Raw genomic sequence first — 25,551 nt, 5'->3', positions numbered from 1 at the left:
CAGTTGTCATGCGGTTAAATTTTGGCTAAGTCTGTCTAGCCAAGCAGAATATCAACCCCGTGCGACCTAGCTCTTTCCAAGAACTAGTCAGCCTCCTTATGTTTCAGATCTTCCACCCAACCTCCACACTAGATGTTGCAAGACAAAGGGACAACAGAAAGACTAAAAAGATGGAAGAGAAAAGTCAAACACTCTTGAAGGCCAAAGGCTAAAAACTCTTTATACACTTGAAGAGCAAAGAATGCTAAGAATGCTCAAGAATGTTTTGCAAAGGGAGATGCCCCTCCTATTTATAAGCCTCCTCCATGGCCTTTAGAAGGCTCTAGAAATTCTCAGAAACTTGCTAGTTGTCCCTGGCCTTTAGAAATTTCTAGAGATGCCCAGAAACTCGTCAGTTCCAGAGAGTTCGACTTCTGGCACCTTCTGGAGTCTTCTGGCACCTGGCCGCCCACGTGCCTAGAGATCTGGCCGTGCGTGCGCCAGCGAATGCATCTGGAGTCTAGGTCACGCGTGCGCGCCAGCGGATGCTCCTGGAGTCCTGGTCGCACGCGTGCGCTTGGAGTCCTGGCCACGAGTAACCTCACTTCGCCCACCTGGAGTTCTGGTCGCGTGTAACCCCATTTCGCCTCGCCTCTGCACCTGTTGGTGTGCTGCCCTGCGTGCGACTTGCCCAGCCCTGTGTGCGTTGCGCCAAGGCTTGTGCTAGACTTGCTGACATTGCTTCCCAAACTCAAATGACTGCCATATGCGCTTCCTCTACTGTATGCGCATTGCTTTTCCTTGTGCTGGAGTTGTGTGGTGGGCATGTGGGCGTGCCGTCTTGATTAAGAAAAAAATAGATTTGTAACCTCTTTCCTCTTCTTTCTACTGAGTTTCCGGTCCACGCAACAAGACGCAAAATCATGCTCTAACATTTAATTTACTCAGATTAATACTCAGCCTGGTTTTCCTTTGTTAAAAACGAAATCCTGTTTCAATTAAGACCAAATCAACCCAATTGTCCCGTCCAATTCTAAGCAATACTGTATCACAACGTATGCTTCTTGAGCCCACCTTGCTCCCCCTGTTTCCGGGACTGGGCTAATTGACTTCATCTTAGATTCAGCTTCGTCAATTAAGTCCATGAATGCAGACCATCAAATGAGTTGGTAGGGTTTGGGTTGTGGGTTTTGCCCACTATTTGATGACTCACATAACAAGAGTTGCAGGCCCACAAATTTTACGGCAAAATAGCGAGATTTGGGCGCTCGAAATACGGTACAGATGAGAGGCACGTCGAACTGCGCAGTCTGCACTGGGCGGCACTGATGCAGGCAGTAGCCGTGACCGCAGTGTTTGGAATTGGACTACGGAATGGGGAGAACCGGCCTCACGCACGCAAATTAACATCTTTTTTCTTCGGCCTTACAGGCGTTATACTGCATCAGACTTAACAGGGAAAACTCCTGGCAAAATGCAAGATCAAGCGGACATTAAGAATCTTCCGATCGATATCATCTTTTCTCGCCTAGGAGGTAGAACTCTTAGCTGCTTCTTTCGTCAAATTTTTCCTGTAAAAGATTTAACTTCAATTTTTTTTTTTTTTTTTCTGATCGAAGAATGGCTCGTCGACCGGAAAAGAATTCCTGCGGATATCCGAAAGCGTCTGAGCTCTGTGAGAGCTCGAATTTCGTCTTCCTTCTCATCACTGCCCAAGGATTTGGATTCGTTCTTCCAAACTTTAGATCCAGAAGGTACGAAGAAAAATTGACGTCAATGCCATGTTAAGATGTGGATTAAATTACTTTGAGTTTGGTCCCTATTATGCAGATGTTTGAAACTACTTTATAATGAAAATCCAGAGAAGTAGAATTTGCCATTAAGAAAGATAATAATGATTGAAAGTTTTGGGCACTTCGGGGGGCCAGATCTTCTTTCGCAATTTCACTCAGTGGATTCGTTCATACGGAAGTTTCTTGCATATGGAGGCATCTGGACTGACAACTTTATTAACTACAAGAAAGCTGTTTAATACTGAAATAGTGACAGAGTACACATAACTATTGCCCAGATGAACTTTGGATTCCTGTTTCTCTTTTAACTGTTTGGGAACCAGAAACTGATACATTATGGAATTTTATGACCTCAAATGTTCCATATTTGTTGTTTCTAGTAGTTTGTTTCTGGCATCTATTTGGATTAACTAAAGTATCATTTTTGGTTGTTCATCAAAATTATTAATACGCCTGTGCTCCATTGTCTGTCTCAAACTAAATATATGGGAATCACACTCTTGGAATAGATCTCAGTAGTTGGCTATGAAGCTTAAGTTATTTCTTGGGCTTTTTCTTTCTGGCCTACCAAGAGTTCTCTGTACTATTCAAGCCATATGTGCCATTATTTCCATATGTTGCTTTCACTTTTTTTGTGAACACTAGATGGATATGTACCAAAGTTCTCTTCTGAGCTGTCAGAGCTGTTCCGGTTTCTAGTTGTAACCTGTAGCACAACTTCAATAAACGAAGTTAGATATGCCAGCATTTGTCTATTGTGTTTTCCCTTCTGCATGGGGCTCTTCTCTTTACTAATGGTGTTGAAATGCTGTTCTTAGCCATAGGATACTTGGAGGCCAAAAAGATATATGGCATCCTTCGGCAATCAACTCCAGAAAGTCGCAACATATTTGGGCGGCTGTCAGGTTCCGCTGTAAGATCCATGATGATATCCCTTGTCACTCTGCCCTCTGTTTTTCCATATCATTGTGCTTGGTTATGCATATAACTTTTTTCCCTTATCTACAACCGTTTGAGTTATATGATGTCTGTAGGGTGAATGGGAATCCATCGTGCATGCTTTTGAAAAGGACCATATATACCTTGGGGAGGCTGCTCAGATTATAGTTCAGAATGTGAATTATGAAATGTAAGTAATGTTTGACTTAATTTTTTCGCAAGATTGTTTGGGTTCATGAATAATACTATTAATGCTACTGACATTGTGACTTGAGCCTTTGGTCTAATGGTCACATGGGGAGGTTTCAAGTGTGAGGTCCTGGGTTCCAGTCTTATGAAGGGTATGGTGGTGTGTGTGTGTATTGAATCAACATTCAAAAAATTCTATTGACATTGTTTTGAAAATTTAAAGTCCTTATCAGAAAAAACAGGTGCAAAAGATTCAGCAGCAACTAGTAGAGCTAGATAGAAAAGAAGCTGATATTAAAAGAAATGCAGCTCTCTCAGCAGCTAAATATATGGAATCATGCCAAGAATTAGGATTGCAGGTTGGGAGTTTTTTATCTCATAAATTATAAGTTTTTTTTTTTTTAGTTCCTTTTTAAATGTTTAATTATTGTTTTGACACTTCTTTTTTCAGTTTTTCTTTTTAAGACTACAAGAATATTATTAGAAAAGAATTACAAGATCTTTTTGCACTCTTTACTCCTGATTTTATGAGGTTGCACTCTTTACTCCTGGTTTATAACACTTTTCAAGTTGTAAAAAAAAGATTTATATGAGTTTGCTGTTAAATTTAGTGTCTCTTCATTGAACCTGGATGCTTTGATTCCAACCAGGGGAAAAACGTGAGGATGGAACTTCTTGAAACCGCAAAATTGATTCCAGACACATTCTGCAAGATTCTGGAGATTCTAAATGGTGATTCTGTTGCCCAGGCTATGGATTATTACTCAAACTTTGTCTGTGATGCCCATTCAGAGAAGGAGGTAGTTCTAAAAAATTATTACATGTTTGAATTATTTCAAATTCTTGTCTTTCATATATGCGAGAAATGCTCTTAAAACTGGGGAAAAAAGAGCAAACGAAAAGAAAAAAAAAAGGTGAGAGCAAAACCATCCGAGGAGGAAAAAGAAAGGCACAAACAGAAGAAAAGACGAAGGAAATAGAGAACAAGTAGAAAGAATATGTTGTTGCATGAAGTTTCTTTCGTTTTGTCCCACACAACTTAAATATCATTGTCTTGGTGGAACTTATTCATGCTTATCTATGTAATTTTTCTGTTGTAATTGCAGAAACCATCAGGCCCTGTGCTGAGTAATCTCAGAGATCTCCAAGACAGACCACCTTCTTTAAATGTGTCTGTAGGTCTTGAGGTCCTCAAGTCTCTTAATGGCTCATCACAACCTCAATCATCTTCTATGATCATCACTGAGCAATTTGCTGAACCAAATTTGGGAATGGATAATATTGACTGGGACATTTCTGTGGATAACACGATTGACTGGGACATAGGTACTGTTGAACCAACAGGTGAAACTGAGAATGACTTTGAAATAGTGAATGCTTCAGAAGATTCGGCAGATAATGGGGGCACAACTGGTCCAGCTCTGCCAGACAAAGCAGAAGACAGTTCTTTATCTGACATCTCCAAGTTTGATATATGCTGGGATATTAGTAGCGAAAATCCTCAAGTTGACATGATCGAGGAGGCAGGTTTACCAAATTTTGAGGTGCAACCCTCTTTGTCCATTCCAAATGTGCAGGGAGGAAGTGGGGATATGGATGAAGAAAGAAGTCAACTGTTGGAGACAGAGTATAGGAATAAGATTCTTGATGATTTATTTGAGGTATTTTCTTTTACAAGGCTTTTCTCTCTCTCTCTCTCTCGTGATTTTTTATGAGTTTTCAAGGTCCAACATGTCTTCTGTAAACACTGAAAATTTCATATTTGTATCCACCTCTTCGATGTGACATGGTTTTATTGTTAGGGGAAAAAGAAATAAAGAAGGGAAAGTTTAACATTAAGAAAGAAAAAATGGTTGAGGTGTAGAACAATTGTTTTTATCTTTTACTTTTCTTGAAAAGTAAGACGAATTTGTAAAGAGAGCCAAATGGGAGGTGGCCCCAAATGCACTAAAGGAGTGAAAATGAATGAGGCGGGGGGTGGGGTTGATAATAAAATCTGTGTTTTGCGTTTAATGTTCTTAGAATTGATTTTGGAATTTCATTTTGCAAAGCATCCTTACTAAACTCCTTATTGATTTTTTCTGTAGCTTAAAGCATTTCTAAATCAACGACTAATCGAGATGAATAATGAGGAGACTTCATCATTGCAACATCAAGTCCAAGCTGTTTCCCCCTTTGTGCTTCAACAATACACTACTGATTCAATTCAATATATGTTGTCTAATGTGTCCTCTGCCATTTCAATGCTAACAAATAGGCGGACACGTGACCTTATAATGATTCTCAACTCAAAAAGGTGTGCACAGATGCTACAGTTTTTGTACTCTAGTTATTGATGAATAATCTTTGATTGCTTTAGATGATATTATTAGTTTCTTGAGTTGGTAAATGTGCAGTGATTCTTCTATTATGTTTGCATCTCTATTTTCAAATCCATAAACTAAATATTGGACAAAAGGTTTGATTCCAATTAAATGTTGGACAAATGTCTACGTGACTCATTAGCCCAATTGCCACATTGTGCTATTGAGGTCTTTGCTTCAAGTCTCATGGTTATTTGAAGGTGTTAATTCAATCAATATTTGAGAAAACCATCACTAACTTGTTTTTATACCAAAACATTGTCTCATCATCGTCATCATTATCAAGCTTGAACCCAACTTTATTGAGATTGAATACATGAATCATCCTTCGTTTCACTTTATGACTTTTTTTTTTGAAATGTTGATAATTTTATTTCAAAGAAAGAGAAGATATATCAAGGGAGACCTCCCTTAACAACAAGAGATTGAAGGGGGGGCTAATTTAGAGCACATATCAGCAGCCGAATTGGTTGATTTAAGTACATGAGATCAAGTACAAGAAATGGTGGATACAATGTCCAAAATATCAAGAAAAATCGGCCAATGACGCCATGGGGGAAAGATGAGGTGGCACACCATCCGATGACAATCTTGGAGTCTCCCTCCGCGAAAAGGGGTCCATTGAAGCGGTTCTGAAAAATTTGCAAGCCGTGAAGGAGACCGGAGAGTTCAGCAGTAGTCAAGTTAGCAATTTTTGACAGTGCCCCTTGGATAAAAAATCACCTCACCAAACCTAGCCAAACCCGGTTCCCAAAGGAGCTACCATCACAGTTTAGCTTCCCAAACAACAACTTGGTGGGGGCAGTGGGAACAGACATCTAAGCAATAACCTTCCAATTAGTGCGGACCGGGGCACAAGAGAGGCAAGCAAACTCTTTCCGGGAGTGGATCCAGGTAGATATGAGTCCAGTGGCAATGAAAGAAACCTCAGCAGTAGAGCGGAAAGTACAGTCAAACCGTCTGGAGTTCCTTTCCTTCCAGAGGCACCAAGGAATGAAAGCAATGCATGCAACCAACAGAAGCTTGCCCAGGCTGGCGGGTTCTAGAAAAAAACGACACATGGTGTTCAGGTCAAGCGAGATGCAGAAGTTGAGGCCCGTGTTGTCAATTATGTAGGTCCAGACCTTCCAGGCGAAGTCACACTGGAGGAGGAGGTGATTCACAGTTTCAGCCACCGTCACGTAGAAGGGGTAGAGAGGATCGGGAGTGGTGTTGCCAAGCCTAATAAGGTTGTTTGCAGTAAGGATCTTGTTGTGGTAGATACTCCAAAGGAAAAACTTCACCTTGGGTGGGGCCGAGAGGCGCCAGGCAAGAGCAGCCGGATGTGGGGCAGGAGGCCGGGTCTGTCCCATAAGATGATGGTAGGCCTAGGAGACCGAGAATCGCCCACTGTCATCAAGGAGCCAAATCATCCGATCAGCCCTTTGAGGGCGAACCATAATACTATCGAGACTATCAATCAAGCCACAACTAGATATGACTTCCTCATCAGTAAGGCCACGTCTAAAGCGGAGATTCTATGAGCCATTCTGCGTCAGAGACAGATAAGTCGCGGCTGGTGGTAAGCTGAAGCAGTGGTGGGTAAGACGAGGCAAGAGAGCCATCACCCGACCACCATTTATCCAGAAACGTAGACTGCATCTCCAATAAAGAACCAAATGGCAGTGCGGAAAGAGGAGAACAAATGAAACATGGTCTTCCAGATGGGGAAGAGATGACGACAGTTGCTGCTAGTGACTCATCTATCTCCAAGACACCGAAGCTTGAAGGCAACCAATGGCTTCTACGAAGCCCCCGAGGAAGAGTTGAGCTTCCAAAACCACTTGAGCAAAAGAGCATGTCCCATTTCCTTGGTCTACCTGATCCCGAGCACTCCCAAAGATTTTGGCTTACACACTTCATCCCAATCGACAAGGTGATAGTGAAACTCATTTCCAGTGCTACGCCATAGAAAACGTCTCTTGATCATGTCAATGTGCTGGCTAATAGAGGCGGGGCAAGCCAGGAAAGAGAGGAAGTAGTTGGGAATATCCATGAGGCATGTTTTTAAGAGGATCAATCTACCAACCTTGGAGTGCATCCTACCCTTCCAAGAAGAGAAGCGTCTCTCAAGCCGCTCAATCAAGGAGCCCAGAGATCATGTTTCACCTTATGACTTGTCAGCTTGTGGTTGAATCTTCCTTCGTTTCACCCTATCATTTATCAGTTCAGTTAATTGATCCTTCTCATGTTTTTTCTTACAATATCTATCCATGCTATTTGCAGCCTATCCTTTTTTTTTGTTTTGTTTTTCTGGTTAATCAGTTTTCAGCTACAAGAGCGTTCTCACCAGTGTAGTATCTGGCCTCCCTCAAACAAGTCCAAACCACATTAGATGATTCTCTTATTTTTTGTCTACTAGCACTGTATGAAAATATATCATAATATTTTCATCCCTAGTATTGTTTTTCTTCGTTTTCACAGACCTATCTTTGCTACCCTCGTGTCTTGTGGTTGGTGTTTGTATGCTTACACAACATTTTGTCAACAAAGCCTGATGATGATGACCCTCTAGAGTTCTGCCTTCACCTTTCTGCAATACCAATCTTTCTGGAGTACACTCGTCACATGGAACAGCAGATGCCAATGCCTGCTTTAGCCCCTTGAATTTGATTGTTTGACACCCTCGTCAATCTCCCATTATATGATTGGTTGAACCTTGGTAACTGAAAAAGTCTTTCTGGGGAAGAACTTGGTCCTTAATCTACCATGTCAAAACTCTTTTTCTCCTAAGCCTCCCCACAAAATGCTGCTTATGTATTCACTCTCATACGTGTAACAAGAAATAAGCATGAATTATATGGTTAAGATTTAAGTAGAAATTTTTTCAAAAAAAAAAAAAAAAGATTTAAGTGGAACTTAGATTTCTTTTGTGTTGTTATCTATACTTGCGTCAAGATTTTCAGTTTGGAAAGGCCAACAATGGGTTTGCTTGAAAAGTAGTTCACAACTGATATCTTTCTATTTTTTTATTTAAGTGTTTGTGACTGTCAAATGCTGATTGGGCAATTTTTATTTTAATTAATTAATTTATTTATTTTTGAGATAGTTGTTTACAAGATCTTGATGGGAAGGGCAGGGAACGTTCATCCATTTTAATTCTTTCTTACACGTTTGTAAGTTTACAATAAAATTAAATATTTTCTAAGATTTTTTGAAACTTTTTTGGAAAAGTCAAAGATTTTCTGTTCCTGTTTGTTTTAAACTTCAGTTTGGTCAGTCATTTTATGATTTTCAAATTCATGTATCTTTGAGAAAGGGAATTATTGACTCTGGCTGATGTACTGGCGAGAATTGATCAAAGGCCAGTAATGGGACCACACAGTGGATTTTATGTGCAATAGATTAGAGCACAAGAAAAGGATACCTATTGGTATATCCGCATAGCTGGGGCTGGCTTTAATGATGAGATGTTTCTTGTGATTTCAAAATCTTGTTCCCAACAAATCCCTACCTCCAGGCTTCATGTTTAATTCTCCACTTCTCTCCTTCATTTTTCTTCTTTCCCCCTTATTTATACTTTTTATTGGAGAGTTGATATAATGTGCGAGAGTTGTGAATATTGTGGTTGAATTGAAGTGGTGACCCTGTTGGAGTTACAGATTTCTAGACAGACTGGTATCGACATTGGAGGAAAAGAAGCATCATGAGGAGAAATTGAGAGAGAGCTTGAAGGATTTGTATTCAAGACGCATGGAGCTGCAAAATGCGTTATCTTCCTCATGGCCGAAACAAGTAAGTCCAATTGTATTGTCATTCTTGTAATGGTCAAAGATGAGATTTGTTTGGCTACCCCAAGTTGTTAAACTTACCGTCATATTAATCTTGTGATTGAATTGCTTGTCAAAGAAAAAAAACGTACTGAGACAGTATAGAGCATGGACATGAAACTAGACTCCCTAGAAAAAGGAGCCTTTGCACCATCCAATATAGAAATGTAGCCAACATTTGACCCCCTCTCTTCTTAAGAGGCCTTCTTGAGGAAGTCTTTAATGAAGAATTCTGCTCTAGAAGACCTCTTTAGAAGAGAGAGTGTTGTTTGACTACAACTATTTTAAGTGTATTATATAGAAAAGTCATATATTTTTTCAAGTTACATAAGTAAATTATTCAAAATAACCTTATTAGCGATAAGGTTCATAGAATAAATATAATAGATCATAAATAATTTAAAAGCTAGATCATTGACCGACCAATTTGCTGAATTAGGTGGGTACAATATATTTGTAGGACTCATGACTTCATTGCTCAATTTATAAAGTGTGCCCATATAAAATGTGTAAGCCTGCATTAACTAGGCCCTTTTATGTGCATGATTTGTTAGGTGGATCCAAAACGGAAGATGTATGAGCCCATGTCAAAAGTGGGTTTCATACTTTGTTTACCATTTATATGTTCTTGTTTGACATTTTGTAAAAACTTAAGGGTATATCTGCTTAATTGATATTATGTGCTATTTCAATAAGAAAAAATCTTCTCTTTAGGAGAAGTTCTTTTTGTAGCTTCACCAAAGAGGTGATTTTCTTCTTTTTGGAAGACGAACTCTTTTAAAGAACAAACTATTCAAATATACTTTTGGGTGCCAGAAGTAACATGACTGAAAGACAAATGCAGCCATCTTGCTGCCTCACAATAAGTGACTTTTCTTAGACATTACATAATAATTGACATGATTAGAGCAGTGTTCAGATGGCCTGGCTGAGGTCCTGTCACTGTGGACTGGATCAATCTGGTGTAGTTTTAATAATGTATGGGAAAAAGGAAAATTTTAGCATCTGTATGTTAATGGACTTTTGTTAAGAAATAAGATATCGAAGATCGAGAGAAGAGAGGAAGATGAAAAAGGAAGAAGAAGATGCTGAAAGAGAGGCTGAGAGGAACTCTTATTAGGGATCAGAATTCAACCCCTGATGCCTTTTATTCACATAAGTGAGTTTGAGGTACGATGATATATATATATACCCCTCTTACATTTAACTACTTATAAATCCCAATCTACGCTTCTACACTACATACAAATTAGACCATAAAGACATCTAAACTTGATGAGCAAGATAGTACCCTCACTGGTAAATACAAATCATGTAAAAAGATGAAATTGTCCTCATACTACTTTCTAGCACTCTCTCTCAAACTGGGGTTGGAGCATAGATCTCTAGAAGCCTCAACTTGTTACAAAATACCTCAAATTCATGTTTACTCAATGCTTTAGGAAACATATCACCAATTTGATTACTAGACTGAACATAGGAGATATCAACTTCTTTCTGCATTACTGCATCTTGAATAAAGTGGTCGTCAACTTCTATATGTTTGGTCCTCTCATGAAACACTGGATATCCCGTTAATTAATATAGTTGCCTGATTATCACGATACATGGTCATAGGTTCACCTGCCTGCTTTAACTCTTGAATAATTCATCTCATCCACATAAACTACTGATAGTATGAGCAATAGCTCTAAACTCAGCTTTAGTTCTAGAACAAACCACAATATTCTACTTTTTTCTCTTCCAAATTATCAAATTTCATCCTACCAACACACAATAACCAGTGGTGAATTTTTTGTCAAGTTTAGAGCCAACATAGTCTACATATGAAAAGGCTTCCATCTTCAAATGTCCTTGAGGTTTAAAGAACGACTTCTTTCCAGGTGACCATTTTAAATACCTTAATATTCTCCCTGCACCCTCTAAATATACCTTGGCTGGATGCTCCATGAATTAGCTGACCACACTCACAGAAAAAGATATATTAGGACGGGTGATTGTAGTATAAATCAGTTTTCCCACTAATTTGCGATATATTGTTTTGTTCTTGAATTCATCACTACTTTCATCATGAAGACCATGATTCGCTTTCAGGATTTCTCCACTGGTTTTGCATCTAACATGCCATATCCCTGTAACATATTGTTGCATATTTCTTCCGTGTTAATACAAACTTTGCCTTGCTTCTAGAAACTTCAATTCCAAGGAAATATTTTAAGGAACCACGTCTTTGGTCTAGAAATGTTTAACAAGGTACTCATTTATCTCTTCAGTGCCCTTCATATCAATTTCTTGATAAAACAATATCATTAACATACACTATTAGTACCACAATCCCATATGACCGCTTCATTACAAAGAGAGAGTGATCACAATGGCTTCGAGGGAATCCAAAGGACATGACTACTTTATTGAACTTCTCAAACCATGCCCTAAGGACTTAGCTTAATTCTATATATTGCCTTTTTTTAGTCTGGATACCTTTTTAAGCTCCCCCTAACCTAGGAGGTTGCTCCATACAAACCTCTTCTTCTAAATCACCATATATAAGAATGCATTTTTAATGTCTAGTTGAAAGAGTGGCCAACCCTAGTTAATTGCAATAGACACTAGAATCCGAACAGTGACAACTTGGGTTACTGGTGAGAAAGCCTCAAAAACATTAATGTTGTAGGTTTGAGTGTACTCTTTGGCAACTAACCGAGTTTTATCTCTCAATGGAACTAGCTACTTTGTATTTCATAGTGTATACCCAATGACATCCTACAACTATAGCAATGGGAGGCGTATCACCCAAAGACTATGTACTTTTGCCACGTAAAGCCTCCATCTCAACATCCACAACCTACTTCCACTGAGGAGAAAAGAGAGCATCATGCATAGAAGAAGGAATGGTGCAAGAAGATAAAGACAAAACAAACTATTTGTACTGGTTAGACTAGGAATCAAAAGACATAATTGGATAATGAATGTCGAGTAGACATATTGATACCTTTATGAAGAGCATTAGGGAGATGTAAATCAATTACCTCAAGATCTGTAGGTGAAGAGGATTTTGGAACAGGTGAGAGAGTGGGAACTGTGGCGCGGTTCTGAGTTGCTTGCCATCATTGATATACATGCAAGGGTTTTTATTGCTGTCATAACCTATGATGGACTTGGAAAATTCTCTACAAGAGCGAGAGCAATAATACTTGGACCTGTGAAAGGCGGAATAACATCTGTAGTAGATGAAAAGAAAAAAGGAACATCTTTAAAAAATGTCAAATCAATAGATACAAATGTTTTCTTAGTAGAGGGGCAAAAATATTTGTATCCCTTATGTATGCGAGAGTACCCAAAAACACACATTTGATTGCACGAGAATGGGCAAAATAGACACCCAAAAAATGGAAGGGGATAGTGGAAACAAAGTAGCAGATGTAATCAACATTCGGATAGGAATTTTTACCCCCAAGAACTAAAGAGGGCATCCTGTTGATAAGGATATATGTAGTAAGTACTGCATCATCCTACGACTACGCTTCTATCTTGGTCTTCCTCTATTTCATGGTTGTATCTCCCAAAGTTTGTGGATCCCAGTGGTTGAAAAAGTTGAGTCTCGGTTATCCAGTTGGAAGGGGCGTCTACTTAGTAAGGCAGGCAGACTAATTCTCCTTAAGTCATGTATTGCTGGCATTCCTAACTATGCTTTATCATTTATGCCTTGCCCATCTTCAGTATTCAAAGCCATAGATAAAATGAAAAGAAGATTTCTCTGGAGAGGATCAAGTGACTCTTTCAAATATCATTTGGTCAAATGGGATGAAGTCTGCCTCCCTAAGAGATTGGGTGGATTAGGGATTCGGAAATCAAAAGAAATGAACAAAACCCTATTGCTTAAATAGATTTGGAAGTTCAACACAAATTCCTCTAATCTTTGGAAGGATATGGTTCGGGTCAAGTTGGGGCGGAATCCATCATAGTGGATGTCTGGAGGAAATCGGAGAGGACTGTCCTCAATATGGAGATCTATTTTTTTGCTTCTTCAGAACTTCTCATCAGCCTGTAGATTCTTTGTTGGGAATGGCAGATCTCTTAAATTTTGGGATGATTGGTGGACAGGGCAGGCACCTTTACGGAACTCTTTCAGAACTCTTTTCCTTCTCTCCACACACAGGGAAATTTCAGTTGCAGATGCATTTGAGGGAGGGGGTGTGAACCTACACCCTTGAAGGGGTTTATCAGACACGAAAGCCATGGAAGCCAACGACCTTTTAGATTCTTTGAATCATGTCAGAATTAGGCCTTCCAATGAAGACAAGCTCATTTGGTGGCCTAACAAAAGTGGAAAATTCTCAGTTGCTTTGGCATATAGATACATCAATGGTTGGGATCCGATGCACTTTGTGCCCCCCTAAGGTAAAATTCTTCATGTGGAGTGCTTGCCAAAGTAAAATCCTCACGGCTGATGTGCTCAGAAGAAGAGGTCACCCATCTATAGATCCACTATGTCCTTTCTGCCACAATGAAGCTGAATCCGCTAGTCATACTCTTCTTCAGTGTCAATATTCATGGAATGTGTGGACCTCTGTTTTTTGCAAGTTGGAGATTCAGTTTTGTATTGCTGCCGATTTGATAAGCTTTTGCAAGTCGATTTGTGGTTACCCCCTTCTTGGTCTCGACAAATTGATTATCTTAGCCTGTGCTAGTTTCGTTCCATGGGGGCTTTGGAATGAACAGAATAGAAGGCGGTTTGATGCTAAAGCGAGTCTGAGGCTAGAGTAGTTGATAGAGTGACTGGGCAAATATCCACCTGGCTATTGACCAAAAAACCTTTTTCCTCTTTCAAGGGCACCATCATTCGAGAAAACTGGAGCAATTTGGCGAGGATGCACATTGGAACCAAGGTTCCAGTTATGAAGGAATGGACTCCCCCAGAGACTGGTTACCTAAAATTGAATTTGGACAGTTCTTCTCTCGGCAATCCAGGGATCGTGGGTTTTGGGGGGCGTCATTTTGGATTCATCTGGGAATCAATGTTTTTCTTATGCTCGTCCTTTAGGCATATCTGACTCAACGTCGGCCGAATTACATGTCCTTCTTAATGGGTTGCTGGTGTTCAGAGACAAATGTAGTGGGCCTATTCACATTGAAGGGGACTTCAAGGTTGTGATTGGTTGATGCCAGTGCAATACTACTCCCCCATTGAGGCACTGGGACATATTCCAGGAGATTTTGGATATTGTATCTTCTTTTTCATATATTTGGTCTCACATTCCGAGATCTGCAAATTCGGCAGCAGATGTGCTTGCCAAGGAGGGAGCTTTCCTACAATCTCTTGTTGTAAGGGATTTGCTCCCTCCACCCTTGTTTTTCTCTTGTTAATAGAAATACATCTTCATCAAAAAAAAAAAAAAAAAAGTACTACATCATCCTAATATGACTTGGGAACATTCATATGAATAAGCATTGTGTGTTTAATTCTAAGAGATGGGATTTTTACATTTAGCTACTCCATTTTGTTGTGGAGTAAAGATACATGATGATTGATGAATGATGCTATGATTCTTATAGAAATTATCAAACTTTTGATTCTTAAATTCCGTCCATTGTCAATATGAAAATTACAAAGAGAAGCATCAAATGGTGTTTTGACGTCATTATAAAATTTTTGAAATACAACAAATACTTGTGATCTCTTTTGTAGAAGATACATCAAGTAGTACAACCAAAGTCATCAATAAACGAAACAAAATACTTACAACTAAAGATACTAGACACAGGACAAAGTCCCCATACATTTGAATGAACAACCTCAAACAAACAACTCTTTATTTGACTTAAGGAAAACATAGTTTGATGGTGCTTGCCTAGTTGACATGAGTCACATTGAAATGCGAACTTGAAGGAAAAACAGGAAATAGTTGAACCAACTTTGTTGGGGAAGGATGACCTAACTATAAGTGCCACTAGAAGGGTGAAACTGTAGCATGAAGAGCTGGTGAAGGAGGTTGTATGTGGCCTTCTAGGTGATATGGTCTGCCTCCCTCACACGTGGAACCAATCATCTTCCTTGGCATGAAATCTTGAAACACACAATGAGAAGAAAATAAAATCACTAAACAATTCATAGATTTTGTAAGCGGATTTACTGACAACAAATTAAGTTGGAATTTAAGAACAAATAACATAGATTGAGGTGACATGAATGGAGGCAGAGCAATATTGCCTGCTTCCTGAATTGAAGACACTAGCGAGTGTTATGTTTAACAATTGAAGACTCGTTCAAGTTTGTAAATGAATATGACACACCTGACATATGAGTGGAGGCTCCTGAGTCAATAATCCAAGAGGACAAAGGACATGTGTGTAAGGCCGACGTACATGAACTGGCAAGAGTAGTTGTAGGAAGTGTAGGCTGAGCTATAGATGCCGAGGAAGGTGTTGCAGTCAACTAAGCAATATGTTGGCAAGCTGTTTTAATTCATCAAGGGTACCTGATAGAATACCTACTACAGATCCAGTAGAGGACTCAATGCTGTCATGAACCAGGGAATTTACTCACATGGGCTTACCAAGCTTACTACAGCACTTATCTAAAAAACAATTTGTACGACCACAATGAATACTGACAAACATCAAACTTGGATGGATTAAAGAGCAAGGTAGAGAGGAAATTGAGAGGAGAGTTTGAGGGGAAGCAGCAGTGTGCTGCGTTAGAATCAGCCTCAAAATTCGAGCCTGTCCCCTTAACATTTCACTTAAGTGAGTTATTGTAGAAGGACAATAATGCCCCTAAGTGCAAAAAGACTTATATCTCTCTCAATACATATCCGAATTCAGTGAGACTTGAAACTTAAATAGGTAACAAGTAATCTAACTTGCTTGAAACATATGACAACCATATGAGATGGTCAAATGACCAAAATACCCCTGTACCAGTATTTTAACACTCTCCCTGTAGTTGGGGAGTAAATGTCAAAAAGTCTTAGCTTGTTACAAAATATCAAGTGTTCACACCTTTCAAGGGGTTTAGTAAACACATCTTCAAATTGTTTTGAGGACTTACATAAGGAGTGACTAATTTCCTTTGCATGATTGCATTTATAATGAATTGTCTATCAATCTCTAAATGTTTAGTCTTTTAGTGGAATACTAGGTTACTTGTAATGAATATAGTAGCAGGATTGTCACACTTCATAACCATAGGCTCTAGAATGAGAAATCCAAACTCAACAAGGACAGATTTTACCCACATAAGCATAATAACTGTATGAGCCATTGCCTTGTACTCTACCTTGGCACTAAATCTTGCCCCTACCACTTTTTTCTTGCTCTTCCAACTCACCAAGTTACCTCCAACAAAACAACAGTAGCTATTGGTAGACCTCTTATCCATTTTGCACCTATCGTAATCTACATAAAAAAATCCCAATACGTCAATCTTCTTATTTTGAGTATACAATAGGTCTTTCCCAAGTGGACTTTCAAATATTTCAAAATTCTCTGAGTTGCTTCTAAATGTATCAGTCTTGGGCTTTCCATGAACCGACTCCTACTCCCACTACAAAGGAAATATTAGGCTTAGTGATTGTAGCATAAATCAATTTTCTCACTAGGTGTCTGTACTGGGTCTTGTCCTTGAGCACAGGACTATGAGAGTCATGAAGATCAACATTCACTTTCATGGGAGTATCCATTGGCTTAGCACCAAGACTTCATGCTCTTGCAACATATCTACATTATACTTCCTCTAAGAGAGAAAAACTCCCTTCTTACGTTGAGCCACTTTATGCCAAGGAAATATTTTAGCTGTCCAAAATCCTTGGTTTGAAAATGTGTGGCCAAATATGTTTTTACCTCAATTCCTTCCAAGTCACTTCTAGATAAGATGATAACGTCAACATACGGAATTAAGATAACGATACCTGTCTTCCTCTCTAGAACAAACATAGAATGGTCACATTGACTTGTATAAAACCCAAATTTCATTACCACAGTGCTGAATTTTTTAAACCACGCTCTTGGACATTGTTTAAGCCCATAGATAATTTTCTTCAATTGGCATACTTTCTCTGTCTCTCCCTGAGTAGCATACCCTCGAGGTTGCTCCATGTACACTTCTTCCTTGAAGTCTCAAGAATGCATTTTCAACATCTAGCTGAAACAGTGGCAACCCTTGATTAATTGCCACTAAAATGAAAATTCGAACAAAAGTGAGACGAACCACATATAAAAAAGTTTCAAAACGCCGACACTGAATATCTGTGCATAGCCTTTGGCTACTAATATAGCATTATATCGCTCAATAGTTCCATTAACTTTATATTTAATTGTATAGACTCAACGGTACCCCACAACAACCGCCCCTAAAGATGGGTCACAGAGACTCCATGTGCCTCTAGATACCAAAGCATCCTACACCGAACGAGGAATAGAAGACATAGATAATGACATGACAAAAGAATTTGTATGAAGGAAACAAAAAATAAAAGCAGGTAGGATGAGAGGTCTACAATCTTTTACCTTTTCGAAGACTAATGAGAAGATCCCAATCAGACGAAACTGGAACTACAGGCAAAGAGGAAGATGGCCGGTCCTGAGGGGCAAGCTCATGAGTTGGAGCATCAATAGCCACGTTGTAGGCAATTAGAATGCTGATTGTATACCTGAAGTAGGGGAGAAGAACCTGCAGCTGGTGCATCCTCAAGAACAAATGGAATTGGGTTATCCATAGAAGGACCAGATGAGGATTGAGACTCAATAGAAGATGCAAAGTAAGGACTGTTTTAAAAAATATAACATCAAAAGACACACGTCTTTCTTTTAACCAGATCATAACACTTGTTTCCTTTTTGATGATAGGAATAACCCAAAAAAATATGTCTAACTGCTCAAGTAGATAATTTATCTGTAGACGTACTAAATAAATTAACAATGCATGTAGGCCCAAAGATATGACAAACAACATAAAAAAACTTACTGTGGGGTTTTAAAATCTACATAGAAACTTGCCCTTGCAAAATAAATGAAGACTTACGATTAATCAAGTAACATGAATTTAACACAACATCTCCCAAAAAGATCTTAGGGACATTTATGTGGAACTATAAAGTGTGGGTCACTTCTAGAAGGTGTCTGTTTTTACGTTCAACGACTCCTTTTTGCTAGGAGAATATACACAGGAAGTCTAATGAGTAATACCACGTAAAGCACATAATGATGCAAATCTTTGATTGAGAAATTTAAGCACATTATCAGTAGAATAATATTAACATGTGTGCCAAACTGATTAGTTATTTCATGAAAAAAGTTTACAGATACATCAAAGACTTCACACTTCTCTCGTAGGAGACAACCATGTGACTCTATTGAAGTCATCTATGAATGACACAAAGTACTTAAAACCGAATGGATTGGGGACTCTACATAGACCCCACACATTTAAATGAATTAACTAAAAAAGATGAGAACTATGTCTAGAACTTACTGAAAAACTAGATCTATGATGTTTTCTTAGTTGACATGACTCACAATCAAAGGAAATATCAGTTGGCAAAGATGGAAAGGATTGACGAAGTTTGGCTGGTGATGGATGCCCCAAACGCAAGTGCCAAAAGAGTGGAGACTCTTGGGCTGTGAAGTAGAGACATCATCCAGCAAATAGAGCCTGACCTTCTCATGTTTGGAATTAATCATTCTCTTTGTCTTTTAGTCCTGAAACACGAGTAGGAGAAAAAGTTATAGAATAATTTAAAGACAAAATTAGGAAAAAAAAGAACGTTAACTCAAAGATATCTCAGGTTTGGTATGGATAGAACCCTCCCCTTAAATAGGAGAGGTGGACCTATCTGCTAAGGTAACATGATGATAAGACTGAGAAGGATGAATAGAATGAAACAAGGAAGCCACACTTGACTTGTGGGTAGAGGTTCATGAAATCAATGATCCGGGAAGGAGAATGAAACACATTGAATGTTAGTATTCTTGTGCTTGCCATTGTGGCACTGGCTGAGGAAGAGGGATTAGAGTCAATGGTGGTAGTAATAGGTGTAGTGGTCAATTGACCGAGTCTTTGTAGCAACTGCTGAATCTCTTCTTGAGGGCCAAAGTAAATAGTGTTTCTCTCTGTCATAGCAGAGTTCATGAAATCAATGATCCGGGAAGGAGAATGAAACACATTGAATGTTAGTATTCTTGTGCTTGCCATTGTGGCACTGGCTGAGGAAGAGGGATTAGAGTCAATGGTGGTAGTAATAGGTGTAGTGGTCAATTGACCGAGTCTTTGTAGCAACTGCTGAATCTCTTCTTGAGGGCCAAAGTAAATAGTGTTTCTCTCTGTCATAGCAGAGTTCGCCCATGCTGGCTTGCTAAACTTCTCCCAACATTTATCAGAGAAGTGGTTGGTTTGATCATAGTGGATACACTTTCGATCTCCTCTACCACTACAACCACGACCTCAAACAGAGGAATTTCTACCTCGACCTCTAGCCTCAAACATACAAGAGGATGAGTGGAGGTTGAGTGTAATTGCATCTGAAAGTCTAGTATCTTTCTTAGGTTTACCTGCCACTGCTCCTTCTGCCTAAAGAACTTGGGTAAAAGCTTTTCAAGTGTGGAGACATCATCATTGGCCAACAGTTGTGCCCTGATAGCATTATATTCAGATCCTAGGCCATTTATAGTAACCAGAATCTGATTTTTCTCTTTCAGAGTATCATCAACATTCGTAGTAAACGAATGGAAAGTGCTAATTTCCTGTAGAATACCTATCATCTTATTGTAATCAGTAACCGATCTATTACTCCTTTGTATGTTGAAATATCAAACATATAATTCATTAATATGAGACAGATTGCTTTCTTGAGACAAAATAGAGGCCAATGTGGTCCACACATCTCCTTAGCTGTCCCACAACTTTAGATCATCTATGATATATTTAGCTATCCTTTTGGCCTTCAAGAACATGATCCATTCGACCTGATGGAAGTAATATGGATAGACTGAAAGTGTTTACTATCTGAACTTTCAAGGGGTTTGATTATAGCAGCCCTCTTACTGGATTCTGCCATTTATGCTATCATATGCACCACGATTCTATTCAAATAGAATCCCTTTAATCCAAAAGACCAATTATCACAATGGTAGTACGCTCGAAAATCAAGTGCGCCCCACAATTTGAAATTAAGGCACAATCATCACACTTGAATAAACAATGGCACACAAACTCTTCAATTCAGTGATTAAGCTTGAGAAAAAGCCATTCAAACAACACCAGATATGATGACACAGGCAAGGAGAGACGTAGGCACTGGGTTGGATGTGCAAGGAAGAAAGAAGTTAGCGTTTCAGTTAATGTTGAATTTATGGAAAAGAGAAATACTTCATTTACTTCATTAACTTATTATAATCAGAGTACATGAACCTCTATTTATAATAGGAAGTTAGTAGAATCCAATTACAATAAAACTACCTTTGTCCCAATTACACCCAACTCTAACACTTAAAGATAACTCCTAGCATAATTAAATAACTCAATATAGATAAAAGACAAACATAACTCAAACTAGAACTCTTCTAGGACGTGACCATAAGATAAAGGTGTCTTTGTGAGTCCTTCTTGATCTTCCTACTTATGTGATAAGGATGCCAGCTCGTGGTAATCATGGTGGATCCTACTTCTTATGTGTTTGGGCCCATCTTGTGGGCCTTCCTTGGTCGTGTGACCCATCTTATAATACTCTTAGATATGTAGGTCTTCCTTGGTTGTGTGGGCTTGGGCCTATCTTCCAACAGTTAAGGACCCTTTAAGGGTAGTATACTATATTAACTGCTCAATTAGTAGTAGAAGCCATCAACCAAATAGTTATGGCGGGAAGAAAAAAATAAGAAATCTTACCTTTTAGCCTACTAGTCAAGAAATTGGTTGAATGACCTTCAATAGGGTGATCAACGTGGAAAGTTAAGCTCTTTTTCAAAAAAACGTGGAAAGTGAAGCTAAGATCTGTAGAAAACTGCCCAATAATGTTTTTTACTGCTCTGCTACCATAACTTGGAAGCATTAAAGAGAAAGGTTGAGAGGAAATTGAAAGGAGGAGAGTTTTGAGGGTAAGCAGCAGTATGCTGCGTTAGAATCAGCCTCAAAATTCGAGCCGGACCCCTTAACATTTCACTTATACAATAATAGAAGAATAATGCCCCTAAGTACAAAAAGACTAATATCTCTCTGAATACATATCAGAATTCAGTGAGATTTGATACATAAATAGGTGATAAGTAATCTAACTTGTTGGTAACATATGACAATCATATGAGATGGTCAAATGACTAAAATACCCTTGTACAAATATTTTAAAAAGGGCACTTTTAATCACTTTTACCATCACCTTGGCTTCGTACTCTACCTGAACCATCTTTGTCTCTGCCCTTAATATTTGCACCATGACCTTTAATAGACTTTGAGTGATTTAGAGTATTAAGTGCAGATGCGTTAACACCCTTAACTTCTTTACTTCCCTGGATGGAATAGTTGTCTCTACATGCATAACCCTGTCAAAGATTAATAGATGAGACATCATTTCAGGCAAGTAACTGAGTATTGACTGCATCAAAGTCTGCTCCCAATTCATACAAAAACTTAGCAACATGTAACTGCCGTTGTTGCTTATGGAGTTCTTTTTCATCAGTAGTAAAAGGATAAAAGATACTGATTTCCTGCAGAATGTCTTATAATTCACTATAGTAATCAATAACAGTTCTTTCACCTTGCTTAAAGCTGAACAATGTAGCATACAGCTTGTTCACTCAAGACACCGTACTTTCCTATGCATATAGTGCTTTTATAGACATTACATTTCTTTGCCAGTCTCATAATTCATAATCTGATTTTTTAACGTGGAATCAATATTGTTGAGTACCTAGGTTACAACCTAGCTATCTTCTGCTTTCCAATCACCAGTAAGAGCAACTGGTGGATCATCCCTAATAAACTTTAACTTCCATTCGGCTCTGAGATAAATATTAATTGATTTAGACTAAGTAAGGTAATTTTGTCCATTCAGCCTTTTTGCGGTAATCAAAATCATATGTTTACCCTCAAAACCTCCAAATTCCCTTGAGACAACCAAATAAAAGTTTCACAAAAGCAAGATACCTGCACAGACTGTGGGCTCTACTTCACAAAACTAGGGTTTGATCAAAGATGTCCGTGGATATCTAACATACATTAAGTATGAAATTTATGTACATCTAGCCTTAAATCAGCAAAAAAAAGGCACAAAATGGCCGATGTCAGCATACCAGAGGATGATGCAAACACAGTCATTTTATGGAGTCTGCACACATGATAGATAGGTTGATCCCAAGTCAAAAAACCCTTTTTGGGATCTTAGTGGACATATAACTGCTTAATAAACAGTAGAAACCATCAACCCTAGGGTTATAACAGAAAACAAACTCAAAATTGACTCTCAGTCAATATCTAAGTCTGAAATTTCCTTTTCTGAGAAGTAAAAGAAGGAAGGACTTTGCATTTGACAGACTCGAAATCAAGACCCTAATGCTCTGAAACCTAGTTTAGAAGTGAGATCTAGAAGATTGACAAAAGAGAGGAAGAGGAAAAAGGAATAATAAGATGCTGGAAGAGATCCAGAGGGGATCTTTCATTGGGGATCAGAATTTGACCCTTGTTGCCTTCATTCACTCATGTTGAGGTATAATGACATATATACCCCTCTTACACTTAACTATTTATAACTCCCAATCTACACTTCTAAATTATATACAAATAGGACTATATAGACATCTAAACATGCTGAGCAAGATATTACCCTCATTGGTAAATACAGACCATGTAAAAAGACCAAATTACCCCTTATACTACTTTCTATCAGCTTCTTTAACCCCTAGGGTTCTCAAAAGAACTTGAGTTTTACGAAATCCTTGCAAGGTCCTGTTTCTGGTTTGATTTCTATGGCCAACATATAAACCCAAAAGATCTCAAGGAAAGGAGAGAAGAGAATGCTCTAACTCTTGGGAGAGAGGAGAGAAGAAACCAAGGGAAAGAAAGAAAAGGAAAAAAGAGAGGTGTATAGACGAATTTGAGCCAAGAGGAAGGGGCTTCAATGCTCTACTCCATGCGTTGAGGCTATATTTATAGTTGTGAGAAGGTATTTATAATGCCTACAATGCCTTTAGGGCTACATGCTTCAAAAGAAAATGACATAAGAGGACATACACCAGCTTGCATAATTACAATTCTATATCATTTTTATGAAAGTTCTCCTTATTTACTAGTATGTTATCCTAACACACGTGGGTGTCTCTTAACACTACTCAAGTGTTTGGGTCAGTCTGGGTTTTATACTCCAGTGACTAGAATGTGATATGTCGTGTAACCTTGTCAAGTATTGTGTGTCAGTTGATATCCACTAATGTTTTATTGATTTTCTCTAATCTTTGGTAACCATACCACTTTTATTTTTGGAAACCATGGTTTTCCTACCTAGATTAAATATCGGAATAAATTATTCAATACAGATATCGTGAACCTTGATTTTACCTAATAAAAATCATTAAAAAATAAAGGAAAAAAAGGCAGCTACTCTTGGGCCTGTAAATTTGTGCTATACTTTTACTTGGGTACAATACTTTACGTGGGGCTTTCGGATGAAACCTTTTTTGAATGATTGGCCAAACTTTTTTAATTGAGTTACATCCTCCACATTGAAGTTTTGCAGACACTTTTCTTGTGTAAACGTGGTATGATTCTGTACTCATGGGGATAAAGTCATCTTCTGTACGATAATGTTATTTGTTTAGCAGAATAAAAGGAACATTCAAGTAGTCATGCCTATCACACTACTCTTGGCTCTGTAAATTTGCGCTATACTTTTAATTGGGTACTCTACATGGGGGTTTGGAATGTAACGTTTTTTTTTTAATGATTGACCATACATCTCCACATTGAAGTTTTAGACACTGTTCTTGTGTAAACGTGGTATATAATTCTGTACTCATGAGGATAAAGTCATCTTCTGTACAATAATGTTATGTGTTTAGCAGAATAAAAGGAAAATTCTATTCATGCCTATCACTATTGGGATAAGGCTATTTTGTGATTTTTTCTTTTTCTTCATCAATCAAAAGAAAGAGATTTCTCCCATTCTTAGATATGTCCATCTTGCAGGAAGCAGCTTATGCAAAAACCAGAGAATTGAAAAAGCTATGCGAGACCACATTATCATCAATGTTTGATGGGCGGCCTGTAAATATTATCGGAGAGATTAATGCTTTGTTGAGTAGTAGCACTACAGCATGACCAGTGTAGTGTCTTTGCCTTTAATTTAAATTTATAAAGTAGAGGCGAAAGATGAGTTTGAATGCAGTTTTTAAGTATTTTTTAGTTGTCAAACAGTTTAATTTTGTAGTATGAACTGACGAAGGTAATAAGGGAAGATGTACCAGTTTCAGACTCGTTCGACGTTGCCGCAGCATCTTCGGTAAACCTGGAGGTTCTTGGACCATTGGAACCCGCTGAAGTAATTTAAAACAGCGAGGCCACTCATGATAAGAGTTCTGAAGATGATATTAATGAACTGCAAAGTTTTAGGCAAGCAATGCAAAGGGTTTGGTAGACTGGATTTACAAATACATGATTGGCAATGATTTTATAAAGTTGGTCGTTGGGTGAGATTTAACGAAATCCGAAAGTTCTGGAAGTTGAATGTTAGTGACATATGATTGGATTTTGGACTAAACCTGACATGATGATATTCTTTCATATAGTAAGTAGAAGATTCATGAACTTATCTGATTAAAAACTCGATGAATTTATTTTATTTATAACTTAATATTAAATTAGTACTAGTAGAAATTACGGATTAAATAATTATATAGTTTGTACTATAGTTTATAGCTTAAATAATCTGTTTTGTAGTTTACAAAATAATTATGGATTAAATTTTAGTTTATGTAATTTACTTAAAAGTCATTAATTATCGTAGATAAGCTTAAAATTGCCTTCTCACCATGGCATGTATGTATCTTTGGCAGCTTAATGATGCATATTTGCGACAAAATTGGGGGGAGAAAAATTTACATGTTGATGGTGTATGTCCCATGGAGAACAAACAAAAGTCAGGTTATTATGTCCACTCTCAAAGCATTTATATGTTGAAGATAAATCTATTAAAGCATGGACTAATGACATCAAGGTCAAGAGACCTCAAGAACCGATGTAATTATAGTATGGCTAACATAGGAACTTCACCACTCAATTGGTTCAATTGGTCACAACATCTAATTTGCACAATACACTCTCTCATACATTACAACATACTAGACTCTCTAACCTAGACTTACACTTGAGATTTTCATTGTAACAAACTTGGATACACAAGGACAAAGGGGCTTTGAGTAGCAAACTAAGCACTCTTTTTGGATTTCATTAGTTAAGTTCAACAACCAAGACTCACACAGGACTATTCAGTACCAACT

The 25,551-nt window shown here is 38.3% G+C and overlaps 1 protein-coding gene across 2 annotated transcripts; it reads left to right on the top strand.

Moving 5' to 3' along the window:
* Nucleotides 1–1,253: 1,253 nt before the first annotated feature.
* Nucleotides 1,254–24,747, top strand: LOC137940588 (CDK5RAP3 protein homolog). Of its 2 annotated transcripts, none has more exons than XM_068785741.1 (10): nucleotides 1,254–1,514; nucleotides 1,599–1,733; nucleotides 2,597–2,685; nucleotides 2,807–2,901; nucleotides 3,124–3,259; nucleotides 3,551–3,700; nucleotides 4,007–4,561; nucleotides 4,988–5,196; nucleotides 8,905–9,037; nucleotides 24,242–24,747. In XM_068785741.1, exons 1-10 carry the CDS (start codon nucleotides 1,454–1,456, stop codon nucleotides 24,371–24,373), a joined length of 1,695 nt encoding a protein of 564 aa, XP_068641842.1. In that variant the 5' UTR covers nucleotides 1,254–1,453; the 3' UTR covers nucleotides 24,374–24,747. The 2 variants fall into 2 exon arrangements, with proteins under 2 accessions (XP_068641842.1, XP_068641841.1); XM_068785740.1 differs by having other exon boundaries at nucleotides 2,591–2,685.
* Nucleotides 24,748–25,551: the final 804 nt, after the last annotated feature.

Source organism: Aristolochia californica, unplaced genomic scaffold (genome assembly GCF_029961685.1).
Source record: "Aristolochia californica isolate CCGP_79_NKW_82.1479 unplaced genomic scaffold, dmAriCali1.0.hap1 SCAF_9, whole genome shotgun sequence".
NCBI lineage: Eukaryota > Viridiplantae > Streptophyta > Magnoliopsida > Piperales > Aristolochiaceae > Aristolochia > Aristolochia californica.
The sequence above is the reverse complement of the archived record's forward strand: the minus strand, read 5'-3'. Positions and strand labels throughout refer to the sequence as shown.